Genomic DNA, 17,688 nt, shown 5'->3' with positions numbered 1-17,688 from the left:
AGATCCAGTCATCTACCTCAGATCCAGTCATCTACCTCAGATCCAGTCATCTACTTCAGATCCAGTCATCTACTTCAGATCCAGTCATCTACTTCAGATCCAGTCATCTACTTCAGATCCAGTCATCTACACTATATATTCAAAAGTATGTGGACACCCCTTCAAATTAGTGGATTGGCTATTTCTGCCACACCCGTTGCTGACATGTGTATAAAATCGAGCACACAGCTATGCAATCTCCATAGACAAACATTGGCAGTAGAATGGCCTTACTGAAGATCTCAGTGACTTTCAACGTGGCGCCAACATAGGATGCCACCTTTTCAACAAGTCAGTTCGTCATATTTCTGCCCTGCTAGAGCTGCCCCGGTCAACTGTGCTGTTATTGTGAAGTGAAAACTTTGAGGAGTAACAATGGCTCAGCTGCGAAGTAGTAGGCCACACAAGCTCACAGAACGGGACCGCCGAGTCCTGAAACACGTAAAAATATTCTGTCCTCGCTTACAACACTCACTACCGAGTACCAAACTGCCTCTGGAAACAACGTCAGCACAATAACTGTTTGTCGGGAGCTTCATGAAATGGGTTGAGCAGCTGCACACCATGTGCAATGCCAAGCGTCGACTGGAGTGGTTTAAAGCTTGCCACCATTGGACTCTGGAGTATTGGAAACGCGTTCTCTGGAGTGATGAATTACGCTTCACCACCTGGCAGTCCGGCAGACAAATTTTGGGTTTGGTGAACGCCAGGAGAACATGACCTGCCCCAATGCATAGTGCCAACTGTAACATTTGGTGGAGGAGGAATAATGCTGTTTTTCATGGTTCGGGATAGACCCCTTAGTTCCAGTGAAGGGAAGTCTTAAGGCTACAGCATACAATGACATTCTGGACGATTCTGCACTTCCAACTTTGTGGCAACAGTTTGGGGAAGGCCCTTTCCTGTTTCAGCATGACAATGCCCTCGTGCACAAAGAGAGGTCCAAACAGAAGTGGTTTTCGAGATTGGTGTGGAAGAACTTGACTGGCCTGCACAGAGCCCTGACCTCAACCTAATCGAACAACTTTGGGATGAATTGGAACGCTGACTGCGAGCCAGGCCTGATCCCCCAACATCAGTGTCTGACCTCACTAATGCTCTTGTGGCTGAATGGAAGCAAGTCCCTGCAGCAATTTTCCAACATCTAGTGGAAAGCCTTCCCAGAAGAGTGGATGTTATAGCACCAAAGGGGGGACCAACTCCATATTAATGCCCATGAGTTTGGAATGAGATGTTCGACAAGCAGGTGTCCACATACCTTTGGTCATGTAGTGTTCCTCAGATCCTTCTCATTGGGTAGTACTGATCTTTCTAGGAGTAAGACATGCTCACACTCTGTTTTGCTTCTTCCCTTCACCTCTATCCCTTTACACACACACACACACACACACACACACACACACACACACACACACACACACACACACACACACACACACACACACACACACACACACACACACACACACACACACACACACACACACACACACACACACACACACACACACACACACACACCGCAGTTGTGCCTCAGACGCAAACAGACCTGGGGTGGGGCTGCTGGCCTGGACAGGGAGGGGGAAGAGTAGTGAGCACTGCAATGGCTGCTGCGACCCTTTACCCTTAATTAACAACAGTGGAACTAGGCTTCTGCAATGGGGGTTTAGACAAACTTCATAGAATGTGGAGGAGAATGCTAATGTGGGGTTTAGGTTTGTGTATGGTCAGAGATGGCTGATAATTATCTATAACAGACTAAGCTGAGGGCTAAGCTGAGAGGTGTCTGCAGTGACACCCAGAGGAATTTGCCAAAGATGGAAACACAGTCACACAGAGAAGGAAAAGAGGGAAATAATGAGGAGAGGGAGACGGAAGAGGAGGGGAGAGGAGAGAGATGGTGAGGAGAGAGAGGGTGAGGAGAGAGAGGGTGAGGAGAGAGAGAAGGAAAAGGTGAGGGAAAGTGAAAAGGCAGAGTAATGTGTCATGCCTCACCTATTCCTGCCAAGGGTGTGTGTCTCAGTCACCAGATCTCAACTCAATTGAACACTTATGGGAGATTCTGGAGCGGCGCCTGAGACAGCGTTTTCCACCACCATCAATAAAACACCAAATGATGGCATTTCTCATGGAAGAAGGGTGTCGCATCCCTCCAATAGAGCCCCAGACACTTCTGTGCCAAGGCGCATTGAACCTGTTCTGGCTCATGGTGGGCCAACACCCTATTAAGACACCCTTTAAGTTGGTGTTTCCTTTATTTTGGAAATTCAAGACCAGAGAGAGCCTGTCTATGTCAGGGGGTTGAAAACAGCATTTAGCCTGGAAAGGCACTTGTGGGATATCTTTCTGACTGCACATCTGTTGTTGCTATGTGGGTGAAAGATCAATTCCTTTTCACTGTTGCAGTTCATACGGATACATACACAGGGATTGCAAGGCCTGTTTAGCTGGTCTCTGTCACCACTGATCTGTACAAAGAAAATAGCTATTTTTTCTTCACGATCTGGCAAACACAGACACAAAAAAATGCAGTATGTGCAGAGATGAGCACACACAGACAGACAGACACATACCCATATTCTCCTGTATGCTCAGACTCCTGAACGCTTACGCACATTCATATTTCATGCCATTATATTGACATGCACCTACAACGCACAATAACATATTCATGCCATCTATGTTGAAAACACACACATGCACAAATACACGTACTCACTCACACACAAACATGCACTCCCCCGCACACAAATTACGAACAGTCTCGACAGTAAGTGCACTAAAACACACAAATACAGTGTCCACCCGCACAAACACCTCTCTGCACACTGAAACGGCTCAGCTGCTTAGCTGGCTGTCTGAAGAGGCAGTTAGGCAGGCAGGTATTCTGCCAACCAGCCAGGGAGACCAGCCCCTCCCATAGAGCCAGGGTCTCTCTACCCAGACCCTGACCCAGCCCCGTGAAACTAAACCCAGCGAGGTGTGTCAGTCAGACGCACTCACCACTGCATTCCCAGAGCATGCGATCTGGTCCAGGTCCAGAATGGCTGACATGTTTCCCAGGCAGGAGAGGACTGTGTGCTGCTGGGAGCTTTAAAGATCTCCACAATGAGGGCGGGAGAGAGGGAGGGAGGCAGCGCAGGAGGGAGAGTGAGAGAGCAAGAGAGAGAGAGACAGAGAAAGAGAGAGAGCGAGAGAGAGAGTGAGCGCAAGAGTGTAATGGGGAGTTAGAGAGACTAACTGCACCAGCTAGACCAGCAAGAGGGAAAGGAGATAGTGACAGAAAGGGTGAATATTTTTTATGAGAGTGGGAGGGATGGAAAAGATGCAGAGCGAGAGGACGGGAGATAGAAGGAGAGACAGAGTGAGTGAGACTGCAATTTGCGATTGGTAAGCACAGCGCATCCGTGCTTCCAGGGCTGTGTACCAGTTATTCTAATTGGATTTCAGCAGGTCAGGTGGGCGGGAAAGGGGGCGAGCTAGAGGAGAACAGGGGATAGGGATGGGGGATGGATGGATGGATTGATGGAGAGAGAGCGAGAGAGAGAGAAAGAGAGCGAGAGAGAGAGAGAAAGAGAGAGAGAGAGAGAGAAAGGAGAGAGGAGGGGGTATTAAGTGGAGGCATGCAGGCAACCCAGGAGACAAACAGCACTCTGACGTCACAGAGAGAGAGAGTGGTTTTGTAGAAGGGATGCTGACTTTGACGATTGACCGCTTCCTTCCAGTGAATTCTGCAGCTCAGCAGCAGCAGTGAAATCAATGTCTGATCCTGATTCAATTTGTGGGCTAGAATTGGATTAAACACTATACCTGTCATCAATGAGCAACCAGGCTAATCATATGAAGATAAAATAATATCTTCTTGTTGCAGAGTGAAAACTCAAATGGCAGTGGCAGTGAAACATCAAATTGCTGAAGGTATTTTGGGCTCTGAGGGAAGAAGGTCTGCATTGAATATCAATAGGATCTCAGTCTTCTAATGCACCAATATGATTTTGTAACATCAGATTTTCCAGTAAGAAGACATTCAGTAATGATTTTTCTCAATAACGACTTCGCAATGAACCAGCTGTGACCCCATGGTCATCCAAAGAACCATCACCATGACGGGCTGCAAAAGAGAAATTTGTATCCAAAAGAGATTGACAAATGTCTATATTACACTGTAATAACAATCCATGTTGCGCTAAATCACGTCTGTGAGTGAGTGTGCGTGTATGCATGCATTCACTGGAGTCAGTATATGTGAGAGAGTGGTGCATACAGCGATACACAGATCTTTCCCTGTAAACGTCTCTCCTTCTCTATCGAACCTGATAACCTTTTTTTATTTTAATTTTTATTTCACCTTAATTTAACCAGGTAGGATAGTTGAGATCAAGTTCTCATTTACAACTGCGACCTTGCCAAGATAAAGCAAAGCAGTGCGACAAAAACAACAGCACAGAGAAACACATAAACAAACGTACAGTCAATAACACAAAATAAAAATCTATGTACAGTGTGCGCAAATGTAGAAGATTAGGCAGGTAAGGCAATAAATAGGCCTTAGAGGTGAAATAATTACAATTTAGCATTAACACTGCAGCGATAGATGTGCAGATGATGATGTGCAAGTAGAGATACTGGGGTGCAAAAGAGCAAGAAGATAAATAACAATATGGGGATGAGGTAGTTGGGTGTGCTATTTACAGATTGGCTGTGTACAGGTACCGGTGAGCTGCTCTGACAGATGATGCTTAAAGTTAGAGAGGGAGATATGGGCCGTGGGGGGAGACAGGGATGCAGCTTAAGCCCCACCCTCTTCAACATATATATCAACGAATTGGCGCGGGCACTATAAATGTCTGCAGCACCCAGCCTCACCCTACAAGAATCTGAAGTCAAATGCCTACTGTTTGCTGATGATCTGGTGCTTCTGTCACCAACCAAGGAGGGCCTACAGCAGCACCTAGATATTCTGCACAGATTCTGCCAGACCTGGTCCCTGACAGTAAATCTCAGTAAGACCAAAATAATGGTGTTCTAAAAAGGGTCCAGTCACCAGGACCACATATACAAATTCCATCTAGACACCGTTGCCCTATAGCACAAAATAAACTATACATACCTAGGCCTAAACATCAGCGCCACAGGTAACTTCCACAAAGCTGTGAACGATCTGAGAGACAAGTCAAGAAGGGCATTCTATGCCATCAAAAGGAACATAAAATTCAACATACCAATTAGGATCTTGCTAAAAATACTTGAATCAGTCATAGAACCCATTGCCCTTTATGGTTGTGAGGTCTGGGGTCCGCTCACCAACCAAGATTTCACAAAATGGGACAAACACCAAATTGAGACCCTGCATGCAGAATTCTGCAAAACTATCCTTCGCGTACAAAGTAGAACACCAAATAATGCATGCAGAGCAGAATTAGGCCGATACCCAAAAGATTATCAAAATCCAGAAAAGAGCCGTTAAATTCTACAACCACCTAAAAGGAAGTGATTCCCAAACCTTTAATGACAAAGCCATCACCTACAGAGAGATGAACCTGGAGAAGAGTCCCCCAAGCAAGCTGGTCCTGGGGCTCTGTTCACAAACAGACCCCACAGATTGGATTGGAGATGCTTAATGTGTGTTTGGAAGGAGAGATAACAGTCTAACCAGACACCTAGGTATTTGTAGTTGTCCACATATTCTAGGTCAGAACTGTCCAGTGTAGTGATGCTAGTCGGGCGGGCGGGTGTGGGCAGCAATTGGTTGAAGAGCATGTATTTAGTTTTACTAGCATTTAAGACCAATCCGAGGCCACGGAAGGAGTGTTGTATGGCATTGAAGCCTGTTTGGAGGTTTGTTAACACAGTGTCCAAAGAAGGCCCAGATGTATACAGAATGGTGTCGTCTGCGTAGAGGTGGATCAGAGAATCACCAGCAGCAATAGCGACATCATTGATGTATACAGAGAAAATAATCTGTCCGAGAATTGAACCCTGTGGTACCCCCATAGACACTGCCAGAGGTCGGGACAACAGGCCCTCCGATTTGACACACTGAACTCTATCTAAGAAGTAGTTGGTGAACCAGGCAAGGCAGTCATTTGAGAAACCAAGGCTATTGAGTCTGCCTGATAAGAATGTGGTGATTGACAGAGTCGAAAGCCTTGGCCAGGTTGTTGAAGACGGCTGCACAGTACTGTCTTTTATCGATGGCGGTTATGATATCGTTTAGGACCTTGAGTGCGGCTGAGGTGCACCCCTGACCAGCTCGGAAACCAGATTGCATAGTGGAGAAGGTACGGTGGGATTCGAAATGGTCGGTGATCTGTTTGTAAAATTGTCTTTCAAAGATTTTAGAAAGGCAGGGTAGGATGGATATAGGTCTATAACAGTTTGGGTCTAGAGTGTCTCCCCCTTTGAAGAGGGGGATGACCGTGACAGCTTTCTCAGACAATGCGAAAGAGGGGTTGAACAATAGGGATTGCAACAATTTCGGCTGATAATTTTAGAAAGAGAGGGTCCAGATTGTCTAGCCCGGCTGATTTTTAGGGATCCAGAACTTGCAGCTCTTTCAGAACATCAGCTGTCTGGATTTGGGTGACGGAAAAGCGGGGGTAGGAGTGGGGCTTGGGCAAGTTGCTGCTGGGGGTGCAGAACTGTTGGCCGGGGTAGCCAGGTGGAAAGCATGGCCAGCCGTAGACAAATGCTTATTGAAATTCTCAATTATCGTAGATTTATCGGTGGTGACAGTGTTACCTAGCCTCAGTGCAGTGGGCAGCTGGGAGGAGGTGCTCTTATTCTCCATGGACTTTACAGTGTCCCAAAACTTTTTGGAATTAGTGTTACAGGATGCAAATATCTGTTTGAAAAAGCTAGCCTTAGCTTTCCTAACTGACTGTGGATATTGGTTCCTGACTTCCCTGAAAAGTTGCATATTGCAGGGGCTATTCGATGCTAATGCAGAATGCCACAGGATGTATTTGTGTTGGTCAAGGTCAGTCAAGTCTGGGGTGAACCAAGGGCTATATCTGTTCTTAGTTCTACATGTTTTGAATGGGGCATGCTCATTTAAGATAGTGAGGAAAGCAGTTTTAAAGAGCAACCAGGCATCCTCTACTGACAGGATGAGGTCAATATCCTTCCCGGATACCCGGGCCAGGTCAATTAGAAAGGCCTGCTTGCTGAAGTATTTTAGGGAGCGTTTGAAGATGATGAGTATGGTCGTTTGACCGCAGACCCATTATGAGGCAGTGATCGCTGAGATCCTGGTTGAAGATAGCAGAGGTGTATTTAGAGGGCAAGTTGGTCAGGATGATATCTAAGAGGGTGCCCATGGTTACGAACTTAGGGTTGTACCTGGTAGGTTCCTTGATAATTTGTGTGAGATTGAGGGCATCTAGTTTAGATTGTAGGACGGACGGGGTGTTAACCAGTTGGATATAGAGGGCGCTATTTTAATTTTTGGATGAAAAACGTTTGTTTTAAACAAGATATTTTGTCACGAAAAGATGCTCGACTATGCATATAATTGACAGCTTTGGAAAGAAAACACTCTGACGTTTCCAAAACTGCAAAGATATTGTCTGTGAGTGCCACAGAACTGATGTTACAGGCGAAACCCAGATAAAAATCCAATCAGAAAGTGCCACATTTTTTGAAACCGCCTCATGCCAATGACTCCTTATATGGCTGTGAATGAGCTAAGAATGAGCTTACGTTTTCCACGCATTCCCCAAGGTGTCAACAGCATTGTGACGTCTTTTTAGGCATTTCCATTGGAGAATAGCTGTAAGGGACCATATTTGGCGAGTGGTCACATGGTGTCTCCCGGAGAAAATCTTGCGTAAAATACTGAGGTAGCCATTTTTCCAATCACTTCTTATGAGAAAACAATTGCCTCCACGGATATATTATCGAATATATATGTTAAAAACACCTTGAGGATGGATCCTAAACAACGTTTGCCGTGTTTCTGTCGATATTATGGAGCAAATGTTGAAAAAAGTTTGCCGTTATTAGTTTAAGTATTTTTCGGTCGATTTCTCAGCCAAAACTGATGAACAAACGGGAGCTTTTTCGACCTACAAAAATTTTCTTTTTGGAAAAAAGGAACATTTGCTATCTAACTGGGAGTCTCCTGAGTGAAATCATCTGAAGTTCTTCAAAGGTAAATTATTTAATTTGGTTGCTGTTCTTATTTTCGTGAAAATGTTGCCTGCTGCCAGCAGAGCCTAGCATAGCATTATGCCATGCTAAACTTACACAAATGCTTGTCTAGTGTTGGGCTGTAACGCATATTTTGAAAATCTGAGATGACAGTGTTGTTAACAAAAGGCTAAGCTTGTGTTTGAATATATTTATTTTATTTAATTTGCGATTTTCATGAATAGGAAAAGTTGCGTTATGCTAATGCATTTGAGGCTATGATTACGCTCCCGGATACGGGTTTGCTAGTCGCAAGAAGTTAGCATATCCTAGTTTAGGTCACCTAACAGTACGAACTCTGAAAATAGATGGGGGACAATCAATTCACATATGGTGTCCAGGGCACAGCTGGGGGCTGAAGGGGGTCTATAACAAGCGTAAACGGTGAGAGACTTGTTTCTGGAAAGGTGGATTTTTCAAATTAGAAGCTCGAACTGTTTGGGCACAGAGCTGGATAGTATGACAGAACTTTACAGGCTATCTCTGCAGTAGATTGCAACTCCGCCCCCTTTGTCGGAAAATGTTGTAGTTGGGGATGGACATCTCAGGATTTTGGTGGCCTTCCTAAACCAGGATTCAGACACGGCTAGGACATCAGGGTTGGCAGAGTGTGCTAAAGAAGTGAATAAAACAAATTTGGGGAGGAGGCTTCTTATGTTAACATGCATGAAACCAAGTCTTTTACGGTTACAGAAGTCAACAAATGAGAGTGCATGGGGAATGGGAGTGGTGCTGGGGGCTGCAGGGCTTGGGTTAACCTCTACATCACCAGAGGAACAGAGGAGGAGTAGGATAAGGGTACGGCTAAAGGCTATAAGAACTGGTCATCTAGTGTGTTCAGAACAGAGAGTAAAAGGAGCATATTTCTGGGTGTGGAAGAATAGATTCAAGTCATAATGTACAGACAAGGAATGGTATGGTAGGGTGTGAGTACAATGGAGGTAAACCTAAGCATTGAGTGATGATGAGAGAGGTTTTGTCTCTAGAGGCACCAGTTAAGCCAGGTGAGGTCACCACATGTGTGGAGGGTGGGACAAAAGGGCTATCTAAGGCATATTGGGCAGGGCTTTGGGCTCTACAGTGAAATTAGACAATAATCACTAACCAAAACAGCAATAGACAAGGCATATTGACATTAGGGAGAGGCATGTGTAGCCGAGTGATCATTGGGTTCAGAGAGTAGCGATAGGTGAGTCAGGGAGCCGATTCAGTAGTCGCAACTACGCTAGGCGAGCTGGAGACAAGGCGATTTAGACAGCTAGCGGGCTGGGGCTAGCAGATGGGCCTTCGGCGATGTCGCAATGGAAGAGCCTGTTGAAACCACCTCGGACGATTACGTTGGCAGACCAGTCGTGATGGACTGGCGGGGCTCCGTGTTGGCAGTAAAGGGTCCAGGGAAATTAGCAAAAGAGGTATTGTAGCCCAATAATTTACTGGTGGACCTCTTCGACTAGCCGGGAGATGGGAGTAGCCACTCAGATTGCAGCTAGCCAGCTGCAATGATCCGGTGTAAAGGTTCAGAGCTTGCGATAGGAATCCGGAGATGTGGTAGAGAAAAAGTTGTCCGATATGCTCTGGGTTGATATTGCGCTGTGCAGACTGGCAGGTAATGACGGAGCTGAGGCTGGCTGGTGTCCGAGTTAGGGGTGAAGACCACTAGCAGTAGCTAACTGACTACTAGCTAGTAGCTAGTTAGCTGGCTAGCTGCTGATGGGGGTTCCGGTTCTAAAGTATAAAAATAGCAGATCCGTACCACATTGGGTGAGGCGGGTTGCAGGAGACTATATTCAGCCCGTAGATGGAAAGTGAGATTTAAATCAATTTTTAAAAAACAGAGGAAAACTATATTTACACGGGACAGGACAAGACAAAACACATATCCGACTGCGACGCCATCTTGGAATTTTGATTCTTCATAATAGCCACCCTTTGCACACGCTTGGCATTCTCTCAACCAGCTTCATGAGGTAGTCACCTGGAATGCATTTCACTTAACAGGTGTTGTTAAAAGTTAATTTGTGGAATTACTTTCCTTCATTTGAGCCAATCAGTTGTGTTGTGACAAGGTAGGGGTGGCATACAGAAGATAGCTCTATTTGGTAAAAGACCAAGTCCATATTATGGCAAGAACAGCTCAAATAAGCAAAGAGAAACAACAGTCCATCATTACTTTAAGACATGAAGGTCAGTCAATACGGAACATTTCAAGAACATTGAACGTTTCTTCAAGTGCAGTCACAAAAACCATCAAACGCTACGATGAAACTTGCTCTCATGAGGACCACCACAGGAATGGAAGACTCAGAGTTACCTTTGCTGCAGAGGATAAGTTCATTACAGTTACCAGCCTCAGAAATTGCAGCCCAAATAAATGCTTCACAGAGTTCAAGTAACAGACACATCTCAACATCAACTGTTCAGAAACAGCGTGAATCAGGCCTTTGTGGTCGAATTGCTGCAATGAAACCACTACTAAAGGACACCAATCAGAAGAAGAGACTTGATTGGGCCAAGAAACATGAGCAATGGACATTAGAACGGTGGAAATCTGTCCTTTGGTCTGAGGACTCCAAATTTGAGATTTATAGTTCTAACCGCCTTGTGTTTGTGAGACGCAGAGTATGTAAACGGATGATCCCTGCATGTGTGGTTCTCACCATGAAGCATGGAGGAGGAGGTGTGATGTATGGGAGTGCTTTGCTGGTTACACTGTCAGTTATTTATTCGGAATTCAAGGCACACTTAACCAGCATGGATACCACAGAATTCTGCAGCGATACGCCATCTCATCTGGTTTGCGCTTAGTGGGACTATCATTTGAAACGACATCCGCTCTTCATTCAATCAGCCTATTGAGTCCACTGGTCCCACTCACACAGACGGACCCTACAACTTGACCTCTTTTTCCCCTCTCTTTCCAGAAGAAATTCTGTGTCTAGTGAGGTCTGGCCGCCCAACAACCTGCCTGCTTGACTCCAATTCCTCACTTCCCTCATCAACTCTTCCCTGACCAATGGCTGCGTCCCCTCTGACTTCCAAATGGCCCGAGTCGCTCCCTGCAAAACCTAAACCCATAGGGGAGGGTCCGGGTGGGCATCTGTCCGCGGGGGCGGCTCTGGCGCGGGACGTGGACCCCACTCCACCATAGTCTTGGCCCACTTAAGTGGTGCCTTTGGAGCGGCGACCCACGCCGCCGAACTCGGACTGGGGACCCTTGCAGCGGGCCCCGAATAGACGGGCGACTCTGGCAGTGCCGGAGTGACGGGCGACTCTGGCAGCGCCGGAGTGACGGGCGGCTCTGGCAGCGCCGGAGTGGCGGGCGGCACAGGATACCCTGGGCCCGAAACGGCATACCGGAGACCAAACACGCTGAGCTATCACAACACGCCCTGGCTGGATGCCCACTCTCGCATGGCACTTGCGGGGGGCTGGCCTATAGCGCACCGGGCTATGAGCGTGTACTGGCGAAACCGTGAGCTTGACCGCATAACACAGTGCCTGACCAGACGCAGAGTATGTAAACGGATGATCCCTGCATGTGTGGTTCTCACCATGAAGCATGGAGGAGGAGGTGTGATGTATGGGAGTGCTTTGCTGGTTACACTGTCAGTTATTTATTCGGAATTCAAGGCACACTTAACCAGCATGGATACCACAGAATTCTGCAGCGATACGCCATCTCATCTGGTTTGCGCTTAGTGGGACTATCATTTGAAACGACATCCGCTCTTCATTCAATCAGCCTATTGAGTCCACTGGTCCCACTCACACAGACGTACCCTACGCCTTGACCTCTTTTTCCCCTCTCTTTCCAGAAGAAATTCTGTGTCTAGTGAGGTCTGGCCGCCCAACAACCTGCCTGCTTGACTCCAATTCCTCACTTCCCTCATCAACTCTTCCCTGACCAATGGCTGCGTCCCCTCTGACTTCCAAATGGCCCGAGTCGCTCCCCGCAAAACCTAAACCCATAGGGGAGGGTCCGGGTGGGCATCTGTCCGCGGGGGCGGCTCTGGCGCGGGACATGGACCCCACTCCACCATAGTCTTGGCCCACTTAAGTGGTGCCTTTGGAGCGGCGACCAACGCCGCCGAACTCGGACTGGGGACCCTTGCAGCGGGCCCCGAATAGACGGGCGACTCTGGCAGCGCCGGAGTGACGGGCGGCACAGGATACCCTGGGCCCGAAACGGCATACCGGAGACCAAACACGCTGAGCTATCACAACACGCCCTGGCTGGATGCCCACTCTCGCATGGCACTTGCGGGGGGCTGGCCTATAGCGCACCGGGCAATGAGCGCGTACTGGCGAAACCGTGAGCTTGACCGCATAACACGGTGCCTGACCAGACGCAGAGTATGTAAACGGATGATCCCTGCATGTGTGGTTCTCACCATGAAGCATGGAGGAGGAGGTGTGATGTATGGGAGTGCTTTGCTGGTTACACTGTCAGTTATTTATTCGGAATTCAAGGCACACTTAACCAGCATGGATACCACAGAATTCTGCAGCGATACGCCATCTCATCTGGTTTGCGCTTAGTGGGACTATCATTTGAAACGACATCCGCTCTTCATTCAATCAGCCTATTGAGTCCACTGGTCCCACTCACACAGACGGACCCTACAACTTGACCTCTTTTTCCCCTCTCTTTCCAGAAGAAATTCTGTGTCTAGTGAGGTCTGGCCGCCCAACAACCTGCCTGCTTGACTCCAATTCCTCACTTCCCTCATCAACTCTTCCCTGACCAATGGCTGCGTCCCCTCTGACTTCCAAATGGCCCGAGTCGCTCCCTGCAAAACCTAAACCCATAGGGGAGGGTCCGGGTGGGCATCTGTCCGCGGGGGCGGCTCTGGCGCGGGACGTGGACCCCACTCCACCATAGTCTTGGCCCACTTAAGTGGTGCCTTTGGAGCGGCGACCCACGCCGCCGAACTCGGACTGGGGACCCTTGCAGCGGGCCGGAGTGACGGGCGACTCTGGCAGCGCCGGAGTGACGGGCGACTCTGGCAGCGCCGGAGTGACGGGCGACTCTGGCAGCGCCGGAGTGACGGGCGGCTCTGGCAGCGCCGGAGTGGCGGGCGGCTCTGGCAGCGCCGGAGTGGCGGGCGGCTCTGGCAGCGCCGGAGTGACGGGCGGCTCTGGCAGCTCCTGACAGACGGGCGGCTCTGGCAACTCCTGACAGACGGGCGGCTATGGCAGCTCCTGACAGACGGGCGGCTATTGCAGCTCCGGACAGACGGGCGGCTCTGGCAGCTCCGGACAGACGGGCGGCTCTGGCAGCTCCGGACAGACGGGCGGCTCTGGCAGCTCCGGACAGACGGGCAGCTCTGGCAACTCCTGACAGACGGGCGGCTATGGCAGCTCGGGACAGACGAGCGGCTCTGGCAGCTCGGGACAGACGGGAGAACCTGGAGGGAGGAGACGGAGAGACAGCCTGTTGTGTGGGGCTGCCACAGGACCCACCAGGCTGGGGAGACCTACAGGAGGCCTGGTGCGTGGAGGAGGCACCGGATGGACCGGGCTGTGGGGGATCACTGGAGCTCTGGTGCACTCCTCCAGGCTGGATGACCCCTTTAGCCCGGACCCTCCAGAGTGCAGGCACAGGTTGAACCGGGCTGTGGGTGAGCACTGGAGATATGGTGCATACCACTCGCACCTCTCCCTTAGGCTCAATGCCCACATTCGCCCGGCACGGAGACACAGCACGCAGCGCCGGCACAGGATACCCTGGGCCAGAAACGGCATACCGGAGACCAAACACGCTGAGCTATCACAACACGCCCTGGCTGGATGCCCACTCTCGCATGGCACTTGCGGGGGGCTGGCCTATAGCGCACCGGGCTATGAGCGCGTACTGGCGAAACCGTGAGCTTGACCGCATAACACGGTGCCTGACCAGTATTGCGCTTCTTCCGGTAAGCACGGGGAGTTGGCTCAGGTCTATCGCCTGACTCCGCCAATCTCCCCGTGTGCCACCCCCCTCTCGTGCTTGTTGCTCTGCTTTACCTCATATCGCCGCCGCTCAGCTCTCGCTGCCTCCAGATCTTCCTTGGGGCGGCGATATTCCCCAGCCTGTGCCCAGGGTCCCTTGCCTTCCAGTATCTCCTCCCAAGTCCAGGAGTCCAGAACCCTCTGCTCCGGGTTACCACACTGCTTGGTCCTTTGGTGGTGGGTAGTTCTGTAACGGTTTTCCTCCTCTTCTGAGGAGGAGTAGGAAAGATCGGACCAATGCGCAGCGTGGAAAACAACTACCCACAAATCATAGTGGGAAAACAGGCTGCCTAAGTATGGTTCTCTATCAGAGACAACGATCGACAGCTGCCTCTGATTGGGAACCATACCAGGCCAAACACAGAAATACAAAACATAGAATACACAACATAGAATGCCCACCCCAACTCACGCCCTGACCAAACTAAAACAGAGACATAAAAAAGGAACTTAAGGTCAGGACGTGCCAGACACATTTACAATGTACAAGCACATGTTGACTGGTCTAATGAGGATGCATGCATCTCTGGTAAAAATCCCCCCCACCTGGATTATCAATAATCTATTCACAAGTGACTGCTATCTCCACACACACTGAGAAATCACCACCATTTTATTTCAGGTATACATTTCTGATTAGAGTCTGTTTTGTTTTAATTCCAATGTCACCTCAGAACGCAATCATAGAGACTGTTTCTATGTTTCTCTGCCAAAGGCAGGCCAGTGACAGTGTCATAGCCAAGCTGTCACCTCTCCATCCCTGTGAGTCATACAGACACTGTTGTCTCAGCACCAACCACCCCATCCAAGGAGACGGACGGACAGAGGAGAAAGTGGAGGACAGGGATAGCAGCTTAAAAAAGACACTGATGTACTTCTTCTCATTGCACTGTTTTCCCCACTTCTCCTTCAGAGCTACATTAACCAATATATTAACCACATTAGCCTTCTGCATTGTACAGGCACATCTTAGACACAAAAGTCTAGCGCCTCTGCTCTGCACCATCAGTCAGGCTTAGAGCGCCCTCCCCTGGGCTAAACGAGGTCAGCAGAACACAGAGGGCCAATGACTTGCAATCCCAGTTTGATTTCATATGAAGCCATTTGCTCCACCCACCGAAGAGGAAGAGAGAGGAGAGTGCATTCCTGGAGGAGGCTAAGATCAAGCCTAAGAGGTTGTCAGGTTTTTTAGCTTATAAAGTGAGTTCCAAAAGGATTGGGCTGTTTTTTTGGCTCTGTGTTCCAGCATTTTGCATTTAATTTAACCTGATACAATGACTATGAGCATAAAGTGCAGACTGTCAGCTTTAATTTGAGGGTATTTTCATTCATATCAGGTGAACTGTTTGGAAATAAAACACTTTTTCATTTCATAGTCCACCCATTTTAGGGGGACAAAAAGTATTGGGACAAATTCACTTCTGTGTAATAAAGTGGTTAAAAGTGTAGTATTTGGTCCCATATTCCCAGCACACAATGATTACGTTAAGCTTTGCTGTTTGTTTTGGTTGTGTTTCAGATTTTGTACCATATAGAAATTAACGGTAAATAATGTGTTGCGTAATTTTGGAGTCACTTTTACTATTTATTAAAAATAGAATATGTTTCTAAACACTTCTACATTCATGTGGATGCTACCATGATTACGGATAACCTCTCAACAGGGCAGGTTAGCATTTTTGGGGGGTAGGATATTTATGCGTCTGTAACTTTCTCACTATGTACAAAAAGTGATGTAATTTCTAAACGGTTCACTCGATATGGATGAAAATTAAAGCGGTCTGCACTTTAACCTCACAGCCATTGTATCATTTCAAATCCAAAGAGCTGGATTACAGATCCAAAACAACAGCAAAAAATGTCATTGTCCCAATACTTTTGGAGCTCACTGTACATAGAACAATATATCTGAAATGGATCACACCATTGTCTCTGCTAGATCTAAGGAGGACTGAATTGTTATGTTGAACAGAGCTGAGCACCCCGTTACTCCCCCCTCAGTGCCACTGCAGCTCCCAGAGCACGTCTCCTGATTCTGCACTCATTTATTAGCATCACATTTTGAATAGCCATGTCTAGCTCCATCATTTTGTTCAGAATTCCTGCCAAGAGTGTAAACATATAAGAATGTGTGAAGGGAGGGAGGGTGACACACATCTACTATGCTATGTTTTTGTCTTACTTCTCTCTTTATGTAGTGTTGTGGTGTCTCACTTGTCGCGATGTGTTTTGTCCTAAATAAATGTAAAAAAATGAATAGATTGTGGCTACCTCAATGTGATGTAAGAGAAACATCCTCAGGTTGGGACTGCATCATCCAGGTGGAGAATGAAGACTGATACCCTATGCCACACCATCGGGCCCTGTCGTCACTTCCCATCCACATCCACACACACCGTCTCTGGGTGATGACGTCACAGCAGTGCTGCAGTAGAATGACTAATGGGAGCTCTGTAATAATTATACAAATCCTGGTGGATTTACTGGCTAGATGCAAACTCTGCTGGTACAATGTCCCGATGGATGTGGTAAAAGGAATATGTCTGAAAGTGTGTGTTTGTGTGTCTGACAATGCCTATACATGTGTCTGAGTGTATGCATGAAGGGGGGGTGGGTGCGCAGACAGGCCCACATGGAGGAAAAGAGCACCAGCCCTGCTCTACTGAGTATGTTTACCATCCTACCTGCAGTAGCTATATTTAGCCCAGGATGTGATGCAGAGAACAGGCATGACTGCATGGAGGCTGGGAAAGCCAGCATTAGTTAACTGTTTACAGTCTCTGGGAAAGGCAGCATCCACCTTACTGTTGAAGTGCAACCTTCATAAGCATGTACCTTGCACTGTGCAAAGACCACTGTCCACTGTCAGCAGATACAAAAATAATGAAGATCCATTTCTGACTGTAGCCTATGCATGTAGCCTAATAATAACCCTGTATTGTTCTATCTGCATGTGGAAAAGTATGTAGGGGTGGCAGGTAGCCTAGTGGTTAGAGCATCGGGCGAGTAAGCGAAAGGTTGCTAGATCGAATCCCAGAGCTGACAAGGTAAAAATCTGTTGTTCTGCCCCTGAACAAGGCAGTTAACCTACTCTTCCTAGACCGTCATTGAAAATAAGAATTTGTTCTCAAATAAAAAATAAATGTAGACACACCTTCGAATTAGTGGATTTGGTGATTTCAGCCACACCCATTGCTGAAATGTATATAAAATCAAGCACACGGCCATGCAATCTCCACAAACAAACAGTGGCAGTAGAATGGCCTTACTGAAGAGCTCAAGTGTCTGGGCCCTTCATTTTCACATCACTGAAAATGATCAGTACAAATCAACACCCTTCATTTAGAACTGGAGACACTCACCTGGCAGTCAAAGTCCTGGAAGTTACGTGAATTCTGAGAGAAAAGAGAAAAGAATGGTATATGTTATTGAGGTGTTGGATGGTAGAAATTCTTTCACCTGCAGTAT

General features: G+C 47.8%; 1 protein-coding gene across 4 annotated transcripts in view; it reads right to left on the bottom strand.

Annotated features, from left to right (window-relative positions):
• Positions 1 to 17,688, bottom strand: part of LOC139371252 (protein NDRG3-like) — a 49,800-nt gene that overhangs the window by 14,561 nt on the left and 17,551 nt on the right. For 2 of the 4 annotated variants that reach the window (XM_071111505.1, XM_071111504.1), the window contains exon 3: positions 17,583 to 17,615. In XM_071111505.1, the coding sequence (XP_070967606.1) occupies positions 17,583 to 17,615 (33 nt within the window). Of the gene's footprint in view, positions 1 to 3,042; positions 3,429 to 17,582; positions 17,616 to 17,688 lie in introns of those variants that run through there. The other 2 variants (XM_071111507.1, XM_071111508.1) reach the window with 2 other exon arrangements.

Source organism: Oncorhynchus clarkii, chromosome 17, assembly GCF_045791955.1.
Source record: "Oncorhynchus clarkii lewisi isolate Uvic-CL-2024 chromosome 17, UVic_Ocla_1.0, whole genome shotgun sequence".
Classification (NCBI taxonomy): Eukaryota; Metazoa; Chordata; class Actinopteri; order Salmoniformes; family Salmonidae; genus Oncorhynchus; species Oncorhynchus clarkii.
The sequence above is the reverse complement of the archived record's forward strand: the minus strand, read 5'-3'. Positions and strand labels throughout refer to the sequence as shown.